The sequence below is a fragment of the Agrilus planipennis genome, unplaced genomic scaffold (assembly GCF_000699045.2).
Source record: "Agrilus planipennis isolate EAB-ADULT unplaced genomic scaffold, Apla_2.0 scaffold252, whole genome shotgun sequence".
NCBI classification, from domain to species: domain Eukaryota; kingdom Metazoa; phylum Arthropoda; class Insecta; order Coleoptera; family Buprestidae; genus Agrilus; species Agrilus planipennis.
The window spans coordinates 257436-271153 of NW_020442420.1; the positions used below are offsets into that span (position 1 = coordinate 257436).

The 13718-nt window shown below is 32.4% G+C and overlaps 1 protein-coding gene across 1 annotated transcript in view; it reads right to left on the reverse strand.

The window, feature by feature from the left end:
* Positions 1 to 2583: 2583 nt before the first annotated feature.
* Positions 2584 to 13718, reverse strand: part of LOC108739743 — a 97937-nt gene continuing 86802 nt past the window's right edge. Inside the window, exons 5-6 of the mRNA XM_025980200.1 lie at positions 13282 to 13432; positions 2584 to 6585 (exon numbers count right to left, since the gene is read on the reverse strand). Coding sequence (XP_025835985.1) covers positions 6299 to 6585; positions 13282 to 13432 — 438 coding nt within the window. The 3' untranslated portion in view covers positions 2584 to 6298. The remainder of the gene's footprint in view (positions 6586 to 13281; positions 13433 to 13718) is intronic.

The following is a 13718-nucleotide window of genomic DNA, read 5'->3' on the forward strand; positions in this document are numbered from 1 at the left end:
AGCCAAATGGACGGATACGATTAGAAGTAACTACTTCTCTCAAGATGTGTGGAAAATGCTTGTAAAACAAACAAAACGAAGTATTGCCAGTTCAGACATGTAAAATGGGTAAAAAATTTGGGAGAATTTCTTTGTATTCTCAACCCAAAAGTCGTGAAAAAACATTACATTTCGGGTGCTCAAAAGGGTTGGTTCTTTTTTTCCTATTTTTCTTCCTGCTTAGGTGCTTATTAGAAGACAGCACTTTAAAATATATTTATCTGTCCGAACTACAGACGCTAACTAAAATAATAATTTAAGAAAAATACTTTTTTATCGAGTTGCTGTTGTTGAGGTGTTGGACATTAATTTAATTTCTATAAGATTTTTCTCTCCGTGCAGCCTCCCCACATTTTTGCGGCTCTGAACATTTGCTCGGCTTGCCCCCCCCCCTTCGCTTGATCGGACCCTAATGATTACATAAAGCAAATAAAATACAATGTATCTCCCTGAAATTTCACTTTCAAACTGTATGCTAAGGAAAATTAAGCAGGCATTAATATTAATACAAATCGATCATTCAATCAATCGCTAAAGTCGGTTTTCACCTTTTTGCTTTAACAGCGGGCTGTACAAAAATAAATTTTGTATATACATTGCATTACAACTTATTTCACAAAATATAGATAGAACTTTTAAACGGTCAACAATCAATATAAATAAACTTTTAGCTCATATAATCTACAGTAAATTGTCCAAATAATTTGTTTTAATTCGATATAACAAGCAACAGGTAAATGAATTTACTTACAAAGTACGGTTAAAATGTTGCCATTGTTTTTAATTTTAACTATTATAAATTCGAAAAAATTGATAAATAGCAATTTTCATTTTTTTTCTCATACATATAAAATTGTGTATCACAGAAAATATTCAATGTGAGTTACGACTAATTTGAATTAAATATAATACACACTGACAGATACATATTTATCACTTATATCTTTTGTAAGTATGTGTTGTCATATATAAAATTTTATGAAACGACAGTTCCTTTAATATAGGTATGCATTTTGCCCAAATAAACACAATCTTGGAAAATACGACATCAAAACTAATGTAAAAATAAAATACACAAAAATATAACGCCATCATATGAAACAAAAGTATAGATTAAAATAACCGTGGATGTCACGAATAAAATGGACGGAATGTAAAATCGCTCACTATACAATACTAAAAAGTGTTTGTAAAACTGCTCAATAATGGTTTCAGTGAATACGGACAATTATTTTATATTAAAAGTGAAATACAAAGGTGTGAATATATTTGAATTGCGATACAATATTGAAGGAAAAAGAACTAGGGATGTGATGTACTCCGTAACTGTACCTGAAACTATCGAATATCCGAAATAAAAGTTTATCCGAAACAGTAAACGCATCTGATATCTATAGAAGATTCTAATAATTTATATAAACTAGAGATGTTATGGAGCTCCTTAACCGTAACCGAAACTATCGGATATCCGAAATAAAACTTATCCAAAACGGTAACCGAATCTGATAGAAAAAATTCCAATAATTTATATAAACTAGAGATGTTATGGAGCTCCTTAACCGTAACCGAAACTATCGGATATCCGAAATAAAAAATTTATCTGAAACAGCATACATTTGTAATACAGTGCGTTTCTTTTGAGGTATTACAATTGAACGAAAAAAACTAATTTACAAGAATCAAAAGAAATCAGCCGCAAAAGACATCGAGTGTGATTTATATAAATAATAAAGTGATGTTTAACAAAAACAGGTACCTACCTGCGCGACATGTAAAAGTGATTATAAAAATTAAAATATTACGTACGTAAAACGTTCAAAACAAATGTCTTTTGCTACTTTTTTGCTTAACAAAAACAATTTATAAGCAACAATTTTCAATATTTTTCTTCAAACTTAAACAAGTATTTGTTCAAGCAATATAAAACCTTAAACAAGTTTGATAACACATTTATAAACAACTCAGTGGAAGCCCAGAAATGGTTGAATTGTCTACACAATACGTACAATATTTACAGCCCGCTAGTAAAACACATTAATGTTTCATTTAACAAATGAAATAATTATTGCACAAATTTTTAGTGAGAAATATCTACATACATACAATTTAAAAAGAAAATATTCCATATTTCAAAATGAAGCTGCTGATAATGTGTTCAAGTCAAAAAATTTAACGCGTAAGAGTATGAAAGAGATAAGAAAAAATTATGTATGACCACCAATACGATTCGATGTGTCAGTTAGAAGATAGACAGAAATGAGTGGTGTATATCTACATGCGTATAAACTCCAGTAGGTTTTGATGAATTATTTTAGTCGAAAATGACTATTAGGATCCGATCTGGCCAATTTAACCGTTCTAGGTAAAAGTAATATTTGCTACCCTTAACAGCAGTGGTTTCCAACCTATGGGGCGCAAGGGGGGCATGCAGCTGTTTCCAAAATATCATTTTCGACGACGACGATTTTCCTACTTTGACAAAGAAAGCTTTAGAAATTTTATTGCCATTTGTAACATCTTATCTATGTGAAACTGGTNAAATTTATTCGAAACGGTAAAATGATATAAAAGATAATTTATGTAAATTAGGGATGTTATGGAGCTTGGTAACAGAAAACTGAAGCTATCGGATATCCGAAATAATAATCTATCCGAAAACGTAACCGTAATTGATATAAAAGATTCGAAATTTTGAATAGAGGTGGAGTCTAAATTATAAGGCTAATTGTTTTTTTGTCTGTGATAGTAGTACCAAATGATAGCCCAAAAATAATCAAATCATTACTTATTTTTATTTTTTAACAGTACCATAACAATCGAATATCTATAGCTAAAAGTATGCGAAATTATCGGATAATCCGAAATAATTTCATATCGGTAACCGTATTTGAAACCGGTATAATGTTATTCATACATCCGTATCCATATCCAGATCCAAAATTTCATGTCCATAACATTCCTGCAAAGAACAGTGAACCCCGCGCTAACCCCTCTCTATATTAGCACTCGCTAGTTTAATAGCGCTATCCTATCCACTATCACATATACTTGAGAAAAATTCACTTCCAAAAATAAAAGTGTGAAATCATAATAACAAACTACCAAATGATACAAACTGTATTTACCCACATTGAAAAAAATACGAAAAACGAGATGCCTCTTCTGCCAATTCATGTATTAGCTATAACTATTTGCTACTGGTTGAAGACTATCTTGGGACGAGATTGAAAATTAATAACAATTTCGTTTGTAGTCACGTGACTTTTAACTATTTTTTTTTAAGTTACTGCATTACTGGCCGTTTCTCAATATGTGTCATACTTTTCTTTATTTAGAGAATGAAAATTTTTCTCAAAAAAGCGAGCACCGAATTCTAGGTAAGTATTTTTATCACAAACCATCTTTCAAAAAAAAAATTATTTACATAAGAAGATAGACAGGATAAGTGGGTGATTTCAAATTCGAACAACTCAATGATTTGTACTCGTATGATACCAAATCGATAAAATCAATATTCTCTTTGATGTGTAATTGGCAATTAATTAAATGTTGAGATAATGGCAGTTACACATCAAAGAGAGTACTGTTTTGATCGACTTGATACCACATGTTGTGAGATGTGATAAGAAATCAGTGAGTTATTTGACCTTAAAGTCGTCAATATATTCAAACGATCACCCTCTGTATTTCGTATAAGTATTTACTACAGTTTAGACAATAAAAAATAATTTTAATTACCGAAAAACTAACTTCCTTTTTAAGAAAATCATCGAAAGGATACTTTATTATTACTCAACTAAACTTCCAATAAACTATAGCATAAAATATAAGACGTTAGAATGACAGTACTACTAATCTAGCTCTAGCACCACGTTGCTTATTCAAATTCGATTTTCTATAAACTTCCGTATATGTCTCTTAAGAATCGTTTCCGTCGAACTTCATAGTTGATTTTCTCTTTCATACGTTTACAATGATTTTCAGCATCACAAACATCTTCTTTCGATAATTCTTCTTGTTTATTTGTACAATGTTCGTCTTCTTGTTGGTCAGTTTCGGATACTTTTGTGTTAGACGACACGCAATTTTGCACAGTTTTTAGCCATTTGATGGCCATTTTCGTCAGGATATAGCCATTTTCGTTTTTATTATCAACTGCGGTCAATATTATGCGACCCTCGCATTCTTTTACTTGCTTATTGCGTGGTCGTTCAAAAGTGACAATCATTACACTAGAATTTTGAAGATTTAATGGTGGAATGAGATGTCCGGTGACCGGTCAAGATGGTCAGTGCATGTTAAAAATTTTGAACCGGGAGATGGAAAATGTACCTGTGAAATGCCAAAACGGTTTGCTGTCTCATTATTTTGACGTTTGAAAGGTCCACAACAGTTTCAAAGCTTACTCACATTCAATAATAAATAAGAAAGAATTGTGGTAATAGTTTTGTCAAATAAAGACTTCCTCAGATGGAAGAAGCATACAGAATTAAATTACAGACGCACTCGGCTATAGAAAACACTGATTACAACGAACGCATGATCTCGTACCCAGTTCTCTAACTTCCTAGGCTTTTTCTGAATATTCTTAAGTAACTCCAACTATTAAACGTCGAATATACGAAAACTCGATCGACTTTCTCACGACGTTCATCAATAAAATATACTCCAAAACTTTTTAATGTCAACAATTAATATAAAATTTTAATCTCGTTTAAAAAACCATATACACCAATTACATTTTCTATAAATACTAACCGTTCTTTTTCTTTTAGGTAATAAACACTAATCAGAGTTTCGGAAACACTCCGTAATGTGAAAATATGCTTCGAGATAATGTTCTAAATTGAATAAATAAAAATTGTAGCTAAATTATATGAGTAAAAGAAGATTAATTTTTTTATCAACCTTTTTGCTAGATTTATAAAATATAAGAAGATAAGAAGTTTGGCGCATAACGTCAAGTATTTGATTATGAAGTTGTCATTTTATAACTTCGTAAGTCACCACCACATTCGGAAATATTTATTAAAAGGTACTAACGAGATTAATTCAGGATCAAATGCTTAATAATGTCATTGCATAAACCGAAGAATAACAAAGGCAGTTCGCAATTGAGTTGACAATTTTTGAATTTATCATCACCGTAAGGCTTCGCACACACGTACATTGGAATCGGACGGACGGTACGCAGCGGGTACAGCGCCATTATCTCAATTTTATTTCACGTCAGCGTACATACGTACGTCGGAATCCTAGCGGAATTTAGCTTATTTTTAGTGTCAATCGTCTATAAAATAAGACAACCGATATTTAAAAGTAGTCGATTAGTAGATAAGGCACAAAAAGTTACAGATCTAGTTTGAAGAATAAATAAAATCTAAAAATTATTGTGCATTTTTTAATTCCCTGAAAATACCATATTTTTTAAAGATACATAAAAATCTAAGAAATGGTGGAATCCCTAATTATATGCGATCGAGAACGACTAAGGGAACAGATACAAAAATAGCAGGAATATAAGTATAGAACAGCCTTCCTGTTAAAGACGGTGTTGGATTACATACAGGTAATACGTGCGAAACCCATAGGAATAATTCCTATATATATATTTCGTATATTCATCGACATGGATGGCGGGCGGATTTTAATTATGATTTTCGGAGTTGCCGCGGATTTTAATTATGATTCTCGGAGTTGCCGCGGATTTTAATTGTGATTCTCGAAATTGCTGCGGATTTTAATTGTGATTCTCGGAGTTGCCGCGGATTTTATAGATGCCGATCGTTTTCGTACGAAAGACTGTACGTTACACCATATGATTGTATATATTTAATTTTTTTATCCGTGTCGTTCAGTCCGTCCGGTTCCGGTGTTTGTGCACCTACCTTTATTCTTTATGTGACGTATGATTCGGAGCGCCAGACAAGTCACGCTCTATGTGACAGAATCAGCATGAAATGGCGCATAGAGTATCATTTTGTAAATATTACAACTGTATTTCAAAAATTTATTTCTTTGAATTGTAAACTCTCACACCAAAAAAATTTACTATTACCGAATTACCTTATAATCACTTTGGTCGAAATGTTAAAAATATTTCAATTCTGCTTTTATATAGAAGTAATTGTCGTATTCACCGAAAACCAATAAAATATCAACAAATAAAATTTATATACTTAGATAGATTTTTCTTTATAAACAACAAGTTGATCAAACAACTAAATAGTTCGTTTCGACTCGATTTTGAATCTTTGTACTAGACTTCGGTGCTGTGAGTCTGTATTCTCACTTTTTTAACACTTCCATTTCGATTAAACGTCGGTGACGAGCCTGAGAAGCCCGGATTTTGAATACCGAGACCGTCTTTAGGTTTAGGTTTTTTCAAACTCGACCTTAACGGCGACCTTGTAACAGACGAACCTACCGTTGACCCGTTCGAACCAATTGACGAAATGCTGGTCATGGCCGTATTCATGGAAACAGTACTGCCATTGGTTGGATATGGCTTACCACTAGCGTCCGTCATTGATATCCCACCTGAAACTAAAGACAATCTAAAGGTAATAAAGCAACTGAAACTAACATTTGATCAAAAATAATCAGTAACGAATTAAATTTTGGGTATCCGCAATAATAGGTAATAGGGAATCGCACGGCGAGTAAAGAAGCATGATAAGGGACAAAGAAATTGTAAGAAAAAAGAACAAATGGAAATCTCAAGCCGGTCCTGGCCTGTATAAGATACATGACTGTTTTTTGAAGTGAAACTTCTTTACGCACGGTAGGGTAAGTTCGTTTCATGCGAGTTGCTATGTAACGAAATCATGCAACGCATTTCTGTCCCTATGTATGCTTAGATCTTTAAAACTATCCAACGGATTTTAATGCGGTATTTTTTTAATAGATAAAGGAATTCAAGACGAAGGTTTATATGTATAATACATGCATAATATAGTAGAGAAACACTGATAATTTTAGAGGTTTGTAATGTGATGTAAATAAATATATTTGTTGCGCTTACATTGCAAACGCTGGCTGAACCCTACGAGATAGATCAAAATAATATACTACAGTATTGTACACCTTAAAAAGGTCTACAAAAAAGTCCGGGATGGTATATGTCTATCTCTTAGGGATAACCCACAATAACCATTTTTTATCCTTTACTTTTTACGAGAAATAATGGCTTATTTACGAAGCGATTTTAAGCAATACAGCATTAATCCTTATCCAATTAAGTACTTTTAAATACATTGTGCATTTAATATAGATCAATATGGCCCTTTACAGCATGTAATTTAAATGAATATTTTCGAAGATATTACAGACTTAAAATGCAGGGACATAGCGGTTGCGGCGGTACCGGCCGGTTTGTATTGTCTAATGACAAAAAAGCTGTGATTGTTGTATATAAAGACATTCTATAGTATATTTACTATCAGCATTGCACCCATGCGAAGCATAGTGTACAAATAATACCATTAAACCAATTCCTTAACCCCTATCCCGGTATGTTTGTGTGTTTAAAGAAGTTTCACTTCAGTAGCGTGTTGTATAATGACACGTTTTTTTTTTTATTTCAATTCTTAATATCGATCAAGTTTTCATACTCCGACACAGTTAGCATTGATGGTTCAATTTGATTTGTGAATGGATTCTGTACTCAGTGACTGTCCTGTAACACCTCTGGTAAATCTTCTTTCAAGGATTTTTTGAGCTTTAATTGATGTTCATTTATGGGTTTACCTACATTAAAAGTTACTTGTAACGGATTTTTTTTTTCGAAAAATCTATTTAGGAGAGGAAAACATTTGTAACTTTATTATTCATTATTCAATCCAGAAGCCAATCTTTTTTATTATTGTTACAGAAGATACTTTGTCTCTAACTGTAAACATGGTTGTGGTTTTTCATAGTAAGGACTTGTTGATTAAGTGGAGTTTATGGAATATATCAGTCAAATAAGTGAATTTTATTGTCGTCATACAACAGATGGAGATGACTAACGGAAGTAAAACTTGATTGTCCAACTTATGTATCGAAGGAGTGATTGATTTTGACTTCGCATACCTTCAAATTCCTTTTTTCAAAAGCTTGACTAAAATACATCTGTTGCTAATGTCATTTTCGGATAATTACACTTAAAAATAGCTTTAAATAACTCAATGAATAAATGATTTAGACTCCTTTGCGCGAACTGACAGGGTTTACATAATAATGATAATAAATAAACAAACAAAATAAAGTGGAAAACAGGAATGAACCAATGAACAATTGCATCCAATTTATTAACATACATAAGACCAAATGTCCTATTCTCTCATTTAACATCTATAGTTGGGACGTTCAAAATTGGCATAGTCCGCAATAAAACTGTCGCATTTTCTTTTTTCTTTCAACTTGGATACTAACTAGACTAGAGCGGTTACTGACAGAACGCCTACTTTTACTCACAACAGACGTTATAGGGATTATTGTAAATGTAGAAAAGAGATGTCAGGTAGGAATTGCACAGGGCATTAATAAATAAAAAGGAATAACATTACACCAACTGATGTCGAACAGAAAGAGATGCTGAAAATCAGAATTTGAGCATGTTACCAGCATCGGACTTTAAAAGAAGTTCAACATTCTCAGGAATTGAGGAAACCAAAAACGCTTCTTTAAAGATATAAGTCCATCCAGGAAGTTATAAAGTCGATCCTGATCTTTTGCGTACCCGAACAACCTCTAACATGCGCCGCTTTCTATAGTATTCAGTTATTTCTTCCGCTTTGTACTACTCTTGAGGCATTTCCTAACTTAACAAGGGCGCGTTCAAAACGCAAAATATAACTACAGATCCACTTGGAAACAAGAGAGAAGATACGTCCATTTTTACAGATAATTTATTGCGGATTTTGCCGATTTTGATCACTTCAACTATAGGTACCTATATTTCTTTCACAAAAATAGCGGTCCCCAATCTGAACTGTTATGATTTGGCCTTTTACAATATTAGTGATTTAGTCATGAAAAATATTCCATTATAATTTGTATATTTTTATAAGGGCAAAAAGGCCCTAACTCTCGGAGTCCTTGTGTCTCTTCAACGGAACCCCATGGCTTCGTGGAACACTGTTTAATAACCACTGTACTAGATTATCGTATAAAATGAACTAACTTTCGCGTATAAATAAAAACAAGTGTCCATTGACCTTAAAAAATCCGCCAAGAATTAAGTTTCAATGGTTAATTATTTAAACGACTTAATGGTTGGTTTGGGACATTCGTAATGGTGAATAAAGACATTAACCATTAATCATAGTGGTACCTGGCACAGCTAATGTCGGGTACACGATTATCCGATATATCCGGTAAAATCACTGTTGGTGCGTTTTTTGTAGGCATATACATATATAATTTCCATTCGAATGTAGATGTTTATTACATACTACATATAACATTCATTAACATGAACAAATCGATAATGTAATCAACTGTTACCTTATCTAATCCATCTTCTTTCTGGATTTATATTTGGCAACTATTCGATACATCTGTTTAAAAACAGTTTTAAATGATTGATTAATACATAAGCTTTTCCAATTTCCTGCGAGCTCACTAACCATATAATCTCTTTCTCATTTGAAGAGATCCAAACGAAATGCACATAAAATTGAAAATATGATCATTGAATAAAACACTAACTGACGCAACGTAGGAACTGGCAAGAATTTCAAACTTAATAATAGTCGACAATTCAAACAGAAAAAATTTCAACTACGCCATTAATTATTATTGCCCCTTTTTTAACTGCGTTCGTGAATTGTTTCACAGACAGTTCGGTTTGTTTGATGATAAATTATTGCATTCTCCACATGCAATATGTACGTATATGGGGGATTTCGATATTTATTAAGCAGAATTTTGGAAACATAAATTTGCCAATCGTTTATCAACAGATAGGAATATGTTCCATTGGTAATAATTTAGAACATTAATTTTGTTCTTTAAATAAATATGCATTTAAAATGTTTATTTATTTAAAATTAATATTCTCGTTTTGACAAGAGTGTGGCTAAATGATAAATATTTTACTCAAATTACAATAACTACAAATATAAAATTCAACTGACTTTGAATAAGACAAATTGATACATACAATACGGAAAACATTTGCAGCCATACAGGGTGTTCCATTCCTTCTGGATGCTACCTAATTTCATTATTTTTAAATGGAACAACCTATTTATTTTTACATTTTTGGTTTCTTTCTTTTGTTTTCAGCTGTTTGAATGAGACCAAATTGCATTTAAACCATAAAAGCTAAAAACCTGCGGTTTGGAGAGTTCGTTCTAGGGTGAATTACGGTATCCTTATTTCTATGGGCAAAATGTGTACGTTATTCAGAGCTGGAAATATCAAAACCTACTTTTGACAATCATACAAGACGAATAACATTTTTTTTTTCAAATCAAATGACCCATATTAATAGACACAGTTCGATATGAAATTAAAAGCCGTTTCTACTGATAAAGTTTTTAATATAAAATAATCGATTTTTCTAGAATACGGTTAGAAATATGAAATGATTTGGTGAAATTAGAAATGTCCAGAATTTACCCAATCTTTGAAGAAGTAGTCAATAACAATGTTGTTCTAACTTTAAAATTAAAAATTAAAGAAATTCGAAAAAGGTTTGAAATTTTCGGAAACAATTCGAATGCTCCAGAAATGTTTGTATAATGAATACTGAACAGATTTGGGTTGTAATTAGGGTTTATACAAAAACCGACATTTTAGAAAACCGGTTTTCGGATAGTAATTTTTCCAGAAAGCCGGTTTTAACCGGTTTCGAATTTTTATAAAAAAAATTTTTTGCTCAAATATTCTGTAATTCGAACAAAAAATTTTAACAGAAAATTTAGAGTGATTAAAAGCAGTTTTTGCCTGAAATTATTTACTGTTTAATTTTATTGATAGTACATTTTTTTAAAGGAGTGATTGATTTTGACTTCGCATACCTTCAAATTCCTTTTTTCAAAAGCTTGACTAAAATACATCTGTTGCTAATGTCATTTTCGGATAATTACACTTAAAAATAGCTTTAAATAACTCAATGAATAAATGATTTAGACTCCTTTGCGCGAACTGACAGGGTTTACATAATAATGATAATAAATAAACAAACAAAATAAAGTGGAAAACAGGAATGAACCAATGAACAATTGCATCCAATTTATTAACATACATAAGACCAAATGTCCTATTCTCTCATTTAACATCTATAGTTGGGACGTTCAAAATTGGCATAGTCCGCAATAAAACTGTCGCATTTTCTTTTTTCTTTCAACTTGGATACTAACTAGACTAGAGCGGTTACTGACAGAACGCCTACTTTTACTCACAACAGACGTTATAGGGATTATTGTAAATGTAGAAAAGAGATGTCAGGTAGGAATTGCACAGGGCATTAATAAATAAAAAGGAATAACATTACACCAACTGATGTCGAACAGAAAGAGATGCTGAAAATCAGAATTTGAGCATGTTACCAGCATCGGACTTTAAAAGAAGTTCAACATTCTCAGGAATTGAGGAAACCAAAAACGCTTCTTTAAAGATATAAGTCCATCCAGGAAGTTATAAAGTCGATCCTGATCTTTTGCGTACCCGAACAACCTCTAACATGCGCCGCTTTCTATAGTATTCAGTTATTTCTTCCGCTTTGTACTACTCTTGAGGCATTTCCTAACTTAACAAGGGCGCGTTCAAAACGCAAAATATAACTACAGATCCACTTGGAAACAAGAGAGAAGATACGTCCATTTTTACAGATAATTTATTGCGGATTTTGCCGATTTTGATCACTTCAACTATAGGTACCTATATTTCTTTCACAAAAATAGCGGTCCCCAATCTGAACTGTTATGATTTGGCCTTTTACAATATTAGTGATTTAGTCATGAAAAATATTCCATTATAATTTGTATATTTTTATAAGGGCAAAAAGGCCCTAACTCTCGGAGTCCTTGTGTCTCTTCAACGGAACCCCATGGCTTCGTGGAACACTGTTTAATAACCACTGTACTAGATTATCGTATAAAATGAACTAACTTTCGCGTATAAATAAAAACAAGTGTCCATTGACCTTAAAAAATCCGCCAAGAATTAAGTTTCAATGGTTAATTATTTAAACGACTTAATGGTTGGTTTGGGACATTCGTAATGGTGAATAAAGACATTAACCNAATACATTAATTAGTTATGAAGACTGAAACAAAGCTTATATACTACCCAAGAAATAGTCTAGTTTGCACATTATTGGGAATTAGTTGTCGGTGTGAGAAACGCGCTGATTACTATCTATTCACATCGATAACTGCTATTTATGTTTATGATGGTATTTCCAAATTGAACGTGCTCTAACAATAGAGAAATGTTTCTAAACAATCTTATAAATTAAATATACCTAATAAATGTAATAACTGTATTAAACATAATTTGTGTTTACTTTTAGACTACGACTATTTTAACAATATGGACAAGACAAGTAGCGTGACATAAGTTTTTCCTAACGCACACAGGAATAGCGAGACAGTAGTGTCATAATGTCATTCGATGAAGATGTATTAGATTCAGTAAATTTGCTTAATATGAATGGAAACCGTCCAAAAGGAAGACATTTTATACATCCCTACTGAAAAACCAAACAAACACACGGTGCATATTTCTATTTGAATATTCGTTACATATGAGGGATTTGCTTCAATCATTGAAACAAACGAATATAGAAAGTTGGATCATCTTTCATTTTTGGCTAATCAACAACAAAGTGAAGTAACACTTAAGTGACGTACAAAAAAAAAGAGAAGGTGCCTACTTATTAAAACAAAAAGTAGGAGAACATAGAACGCTAAGGAAAAGGAGAGACAGGATGGAAGAACAGCATCTAAGACAGAAAAGGATAGGTTGGAGACATTAGAAGCAGAAACTAGAATAAAGGGGGACAAAGGAAGACGTACATTATTGTTCGACAAATAGTTAAGGAAGAAAGATGTTCTAATTTTCGAGAAATGCAAGATTGACGCAGGTTAGCAAGGAGTGGAGACGAGTATCCAACCAAACTTTAGACTGACGACTTTGTAATGACGATCCAACTTACATTGTTTACTTTTGACTATTGCCTATCATTTTTGAACATTTGTAACCCTAGGTAGGTACAATATTTTGATGTTTTAAATGAACAGTTCTTACCTGCTCTCTCCCGAAATCCAGGATTTCCATACGTTGTTGCTTCAGTTGGAACAGTAACTGCCTTCGTTGGATCACCGCCTTCCTTTCTAGAGAAGAACGTATCATACAACGACGCCACAAACAACAGGGCAGTAAGAATGATTAATAGGATCTGGAAAAGAAGGAAAACTTACTGAATTAAAATACTACAAAAAATTTATGTTGTTCTGAATGTCTATTTATATATTAATGGCGTTGTCATAATACGAGGGTGGATTGATAAGTTTCCGGCCTGACCAAGAAAAACAAGGTTTTTAAAAATTTTTTTTTTTTATTTCTCAACATAATCTCCTCCAAGGCTGATACATTTCTCATAGCGGTGTTCCAGTCTATTAATGCCATCTCTATAGACTGATTCGTCAAGCTCCTCAAAATAACCATTTACAGCTTCGATTACT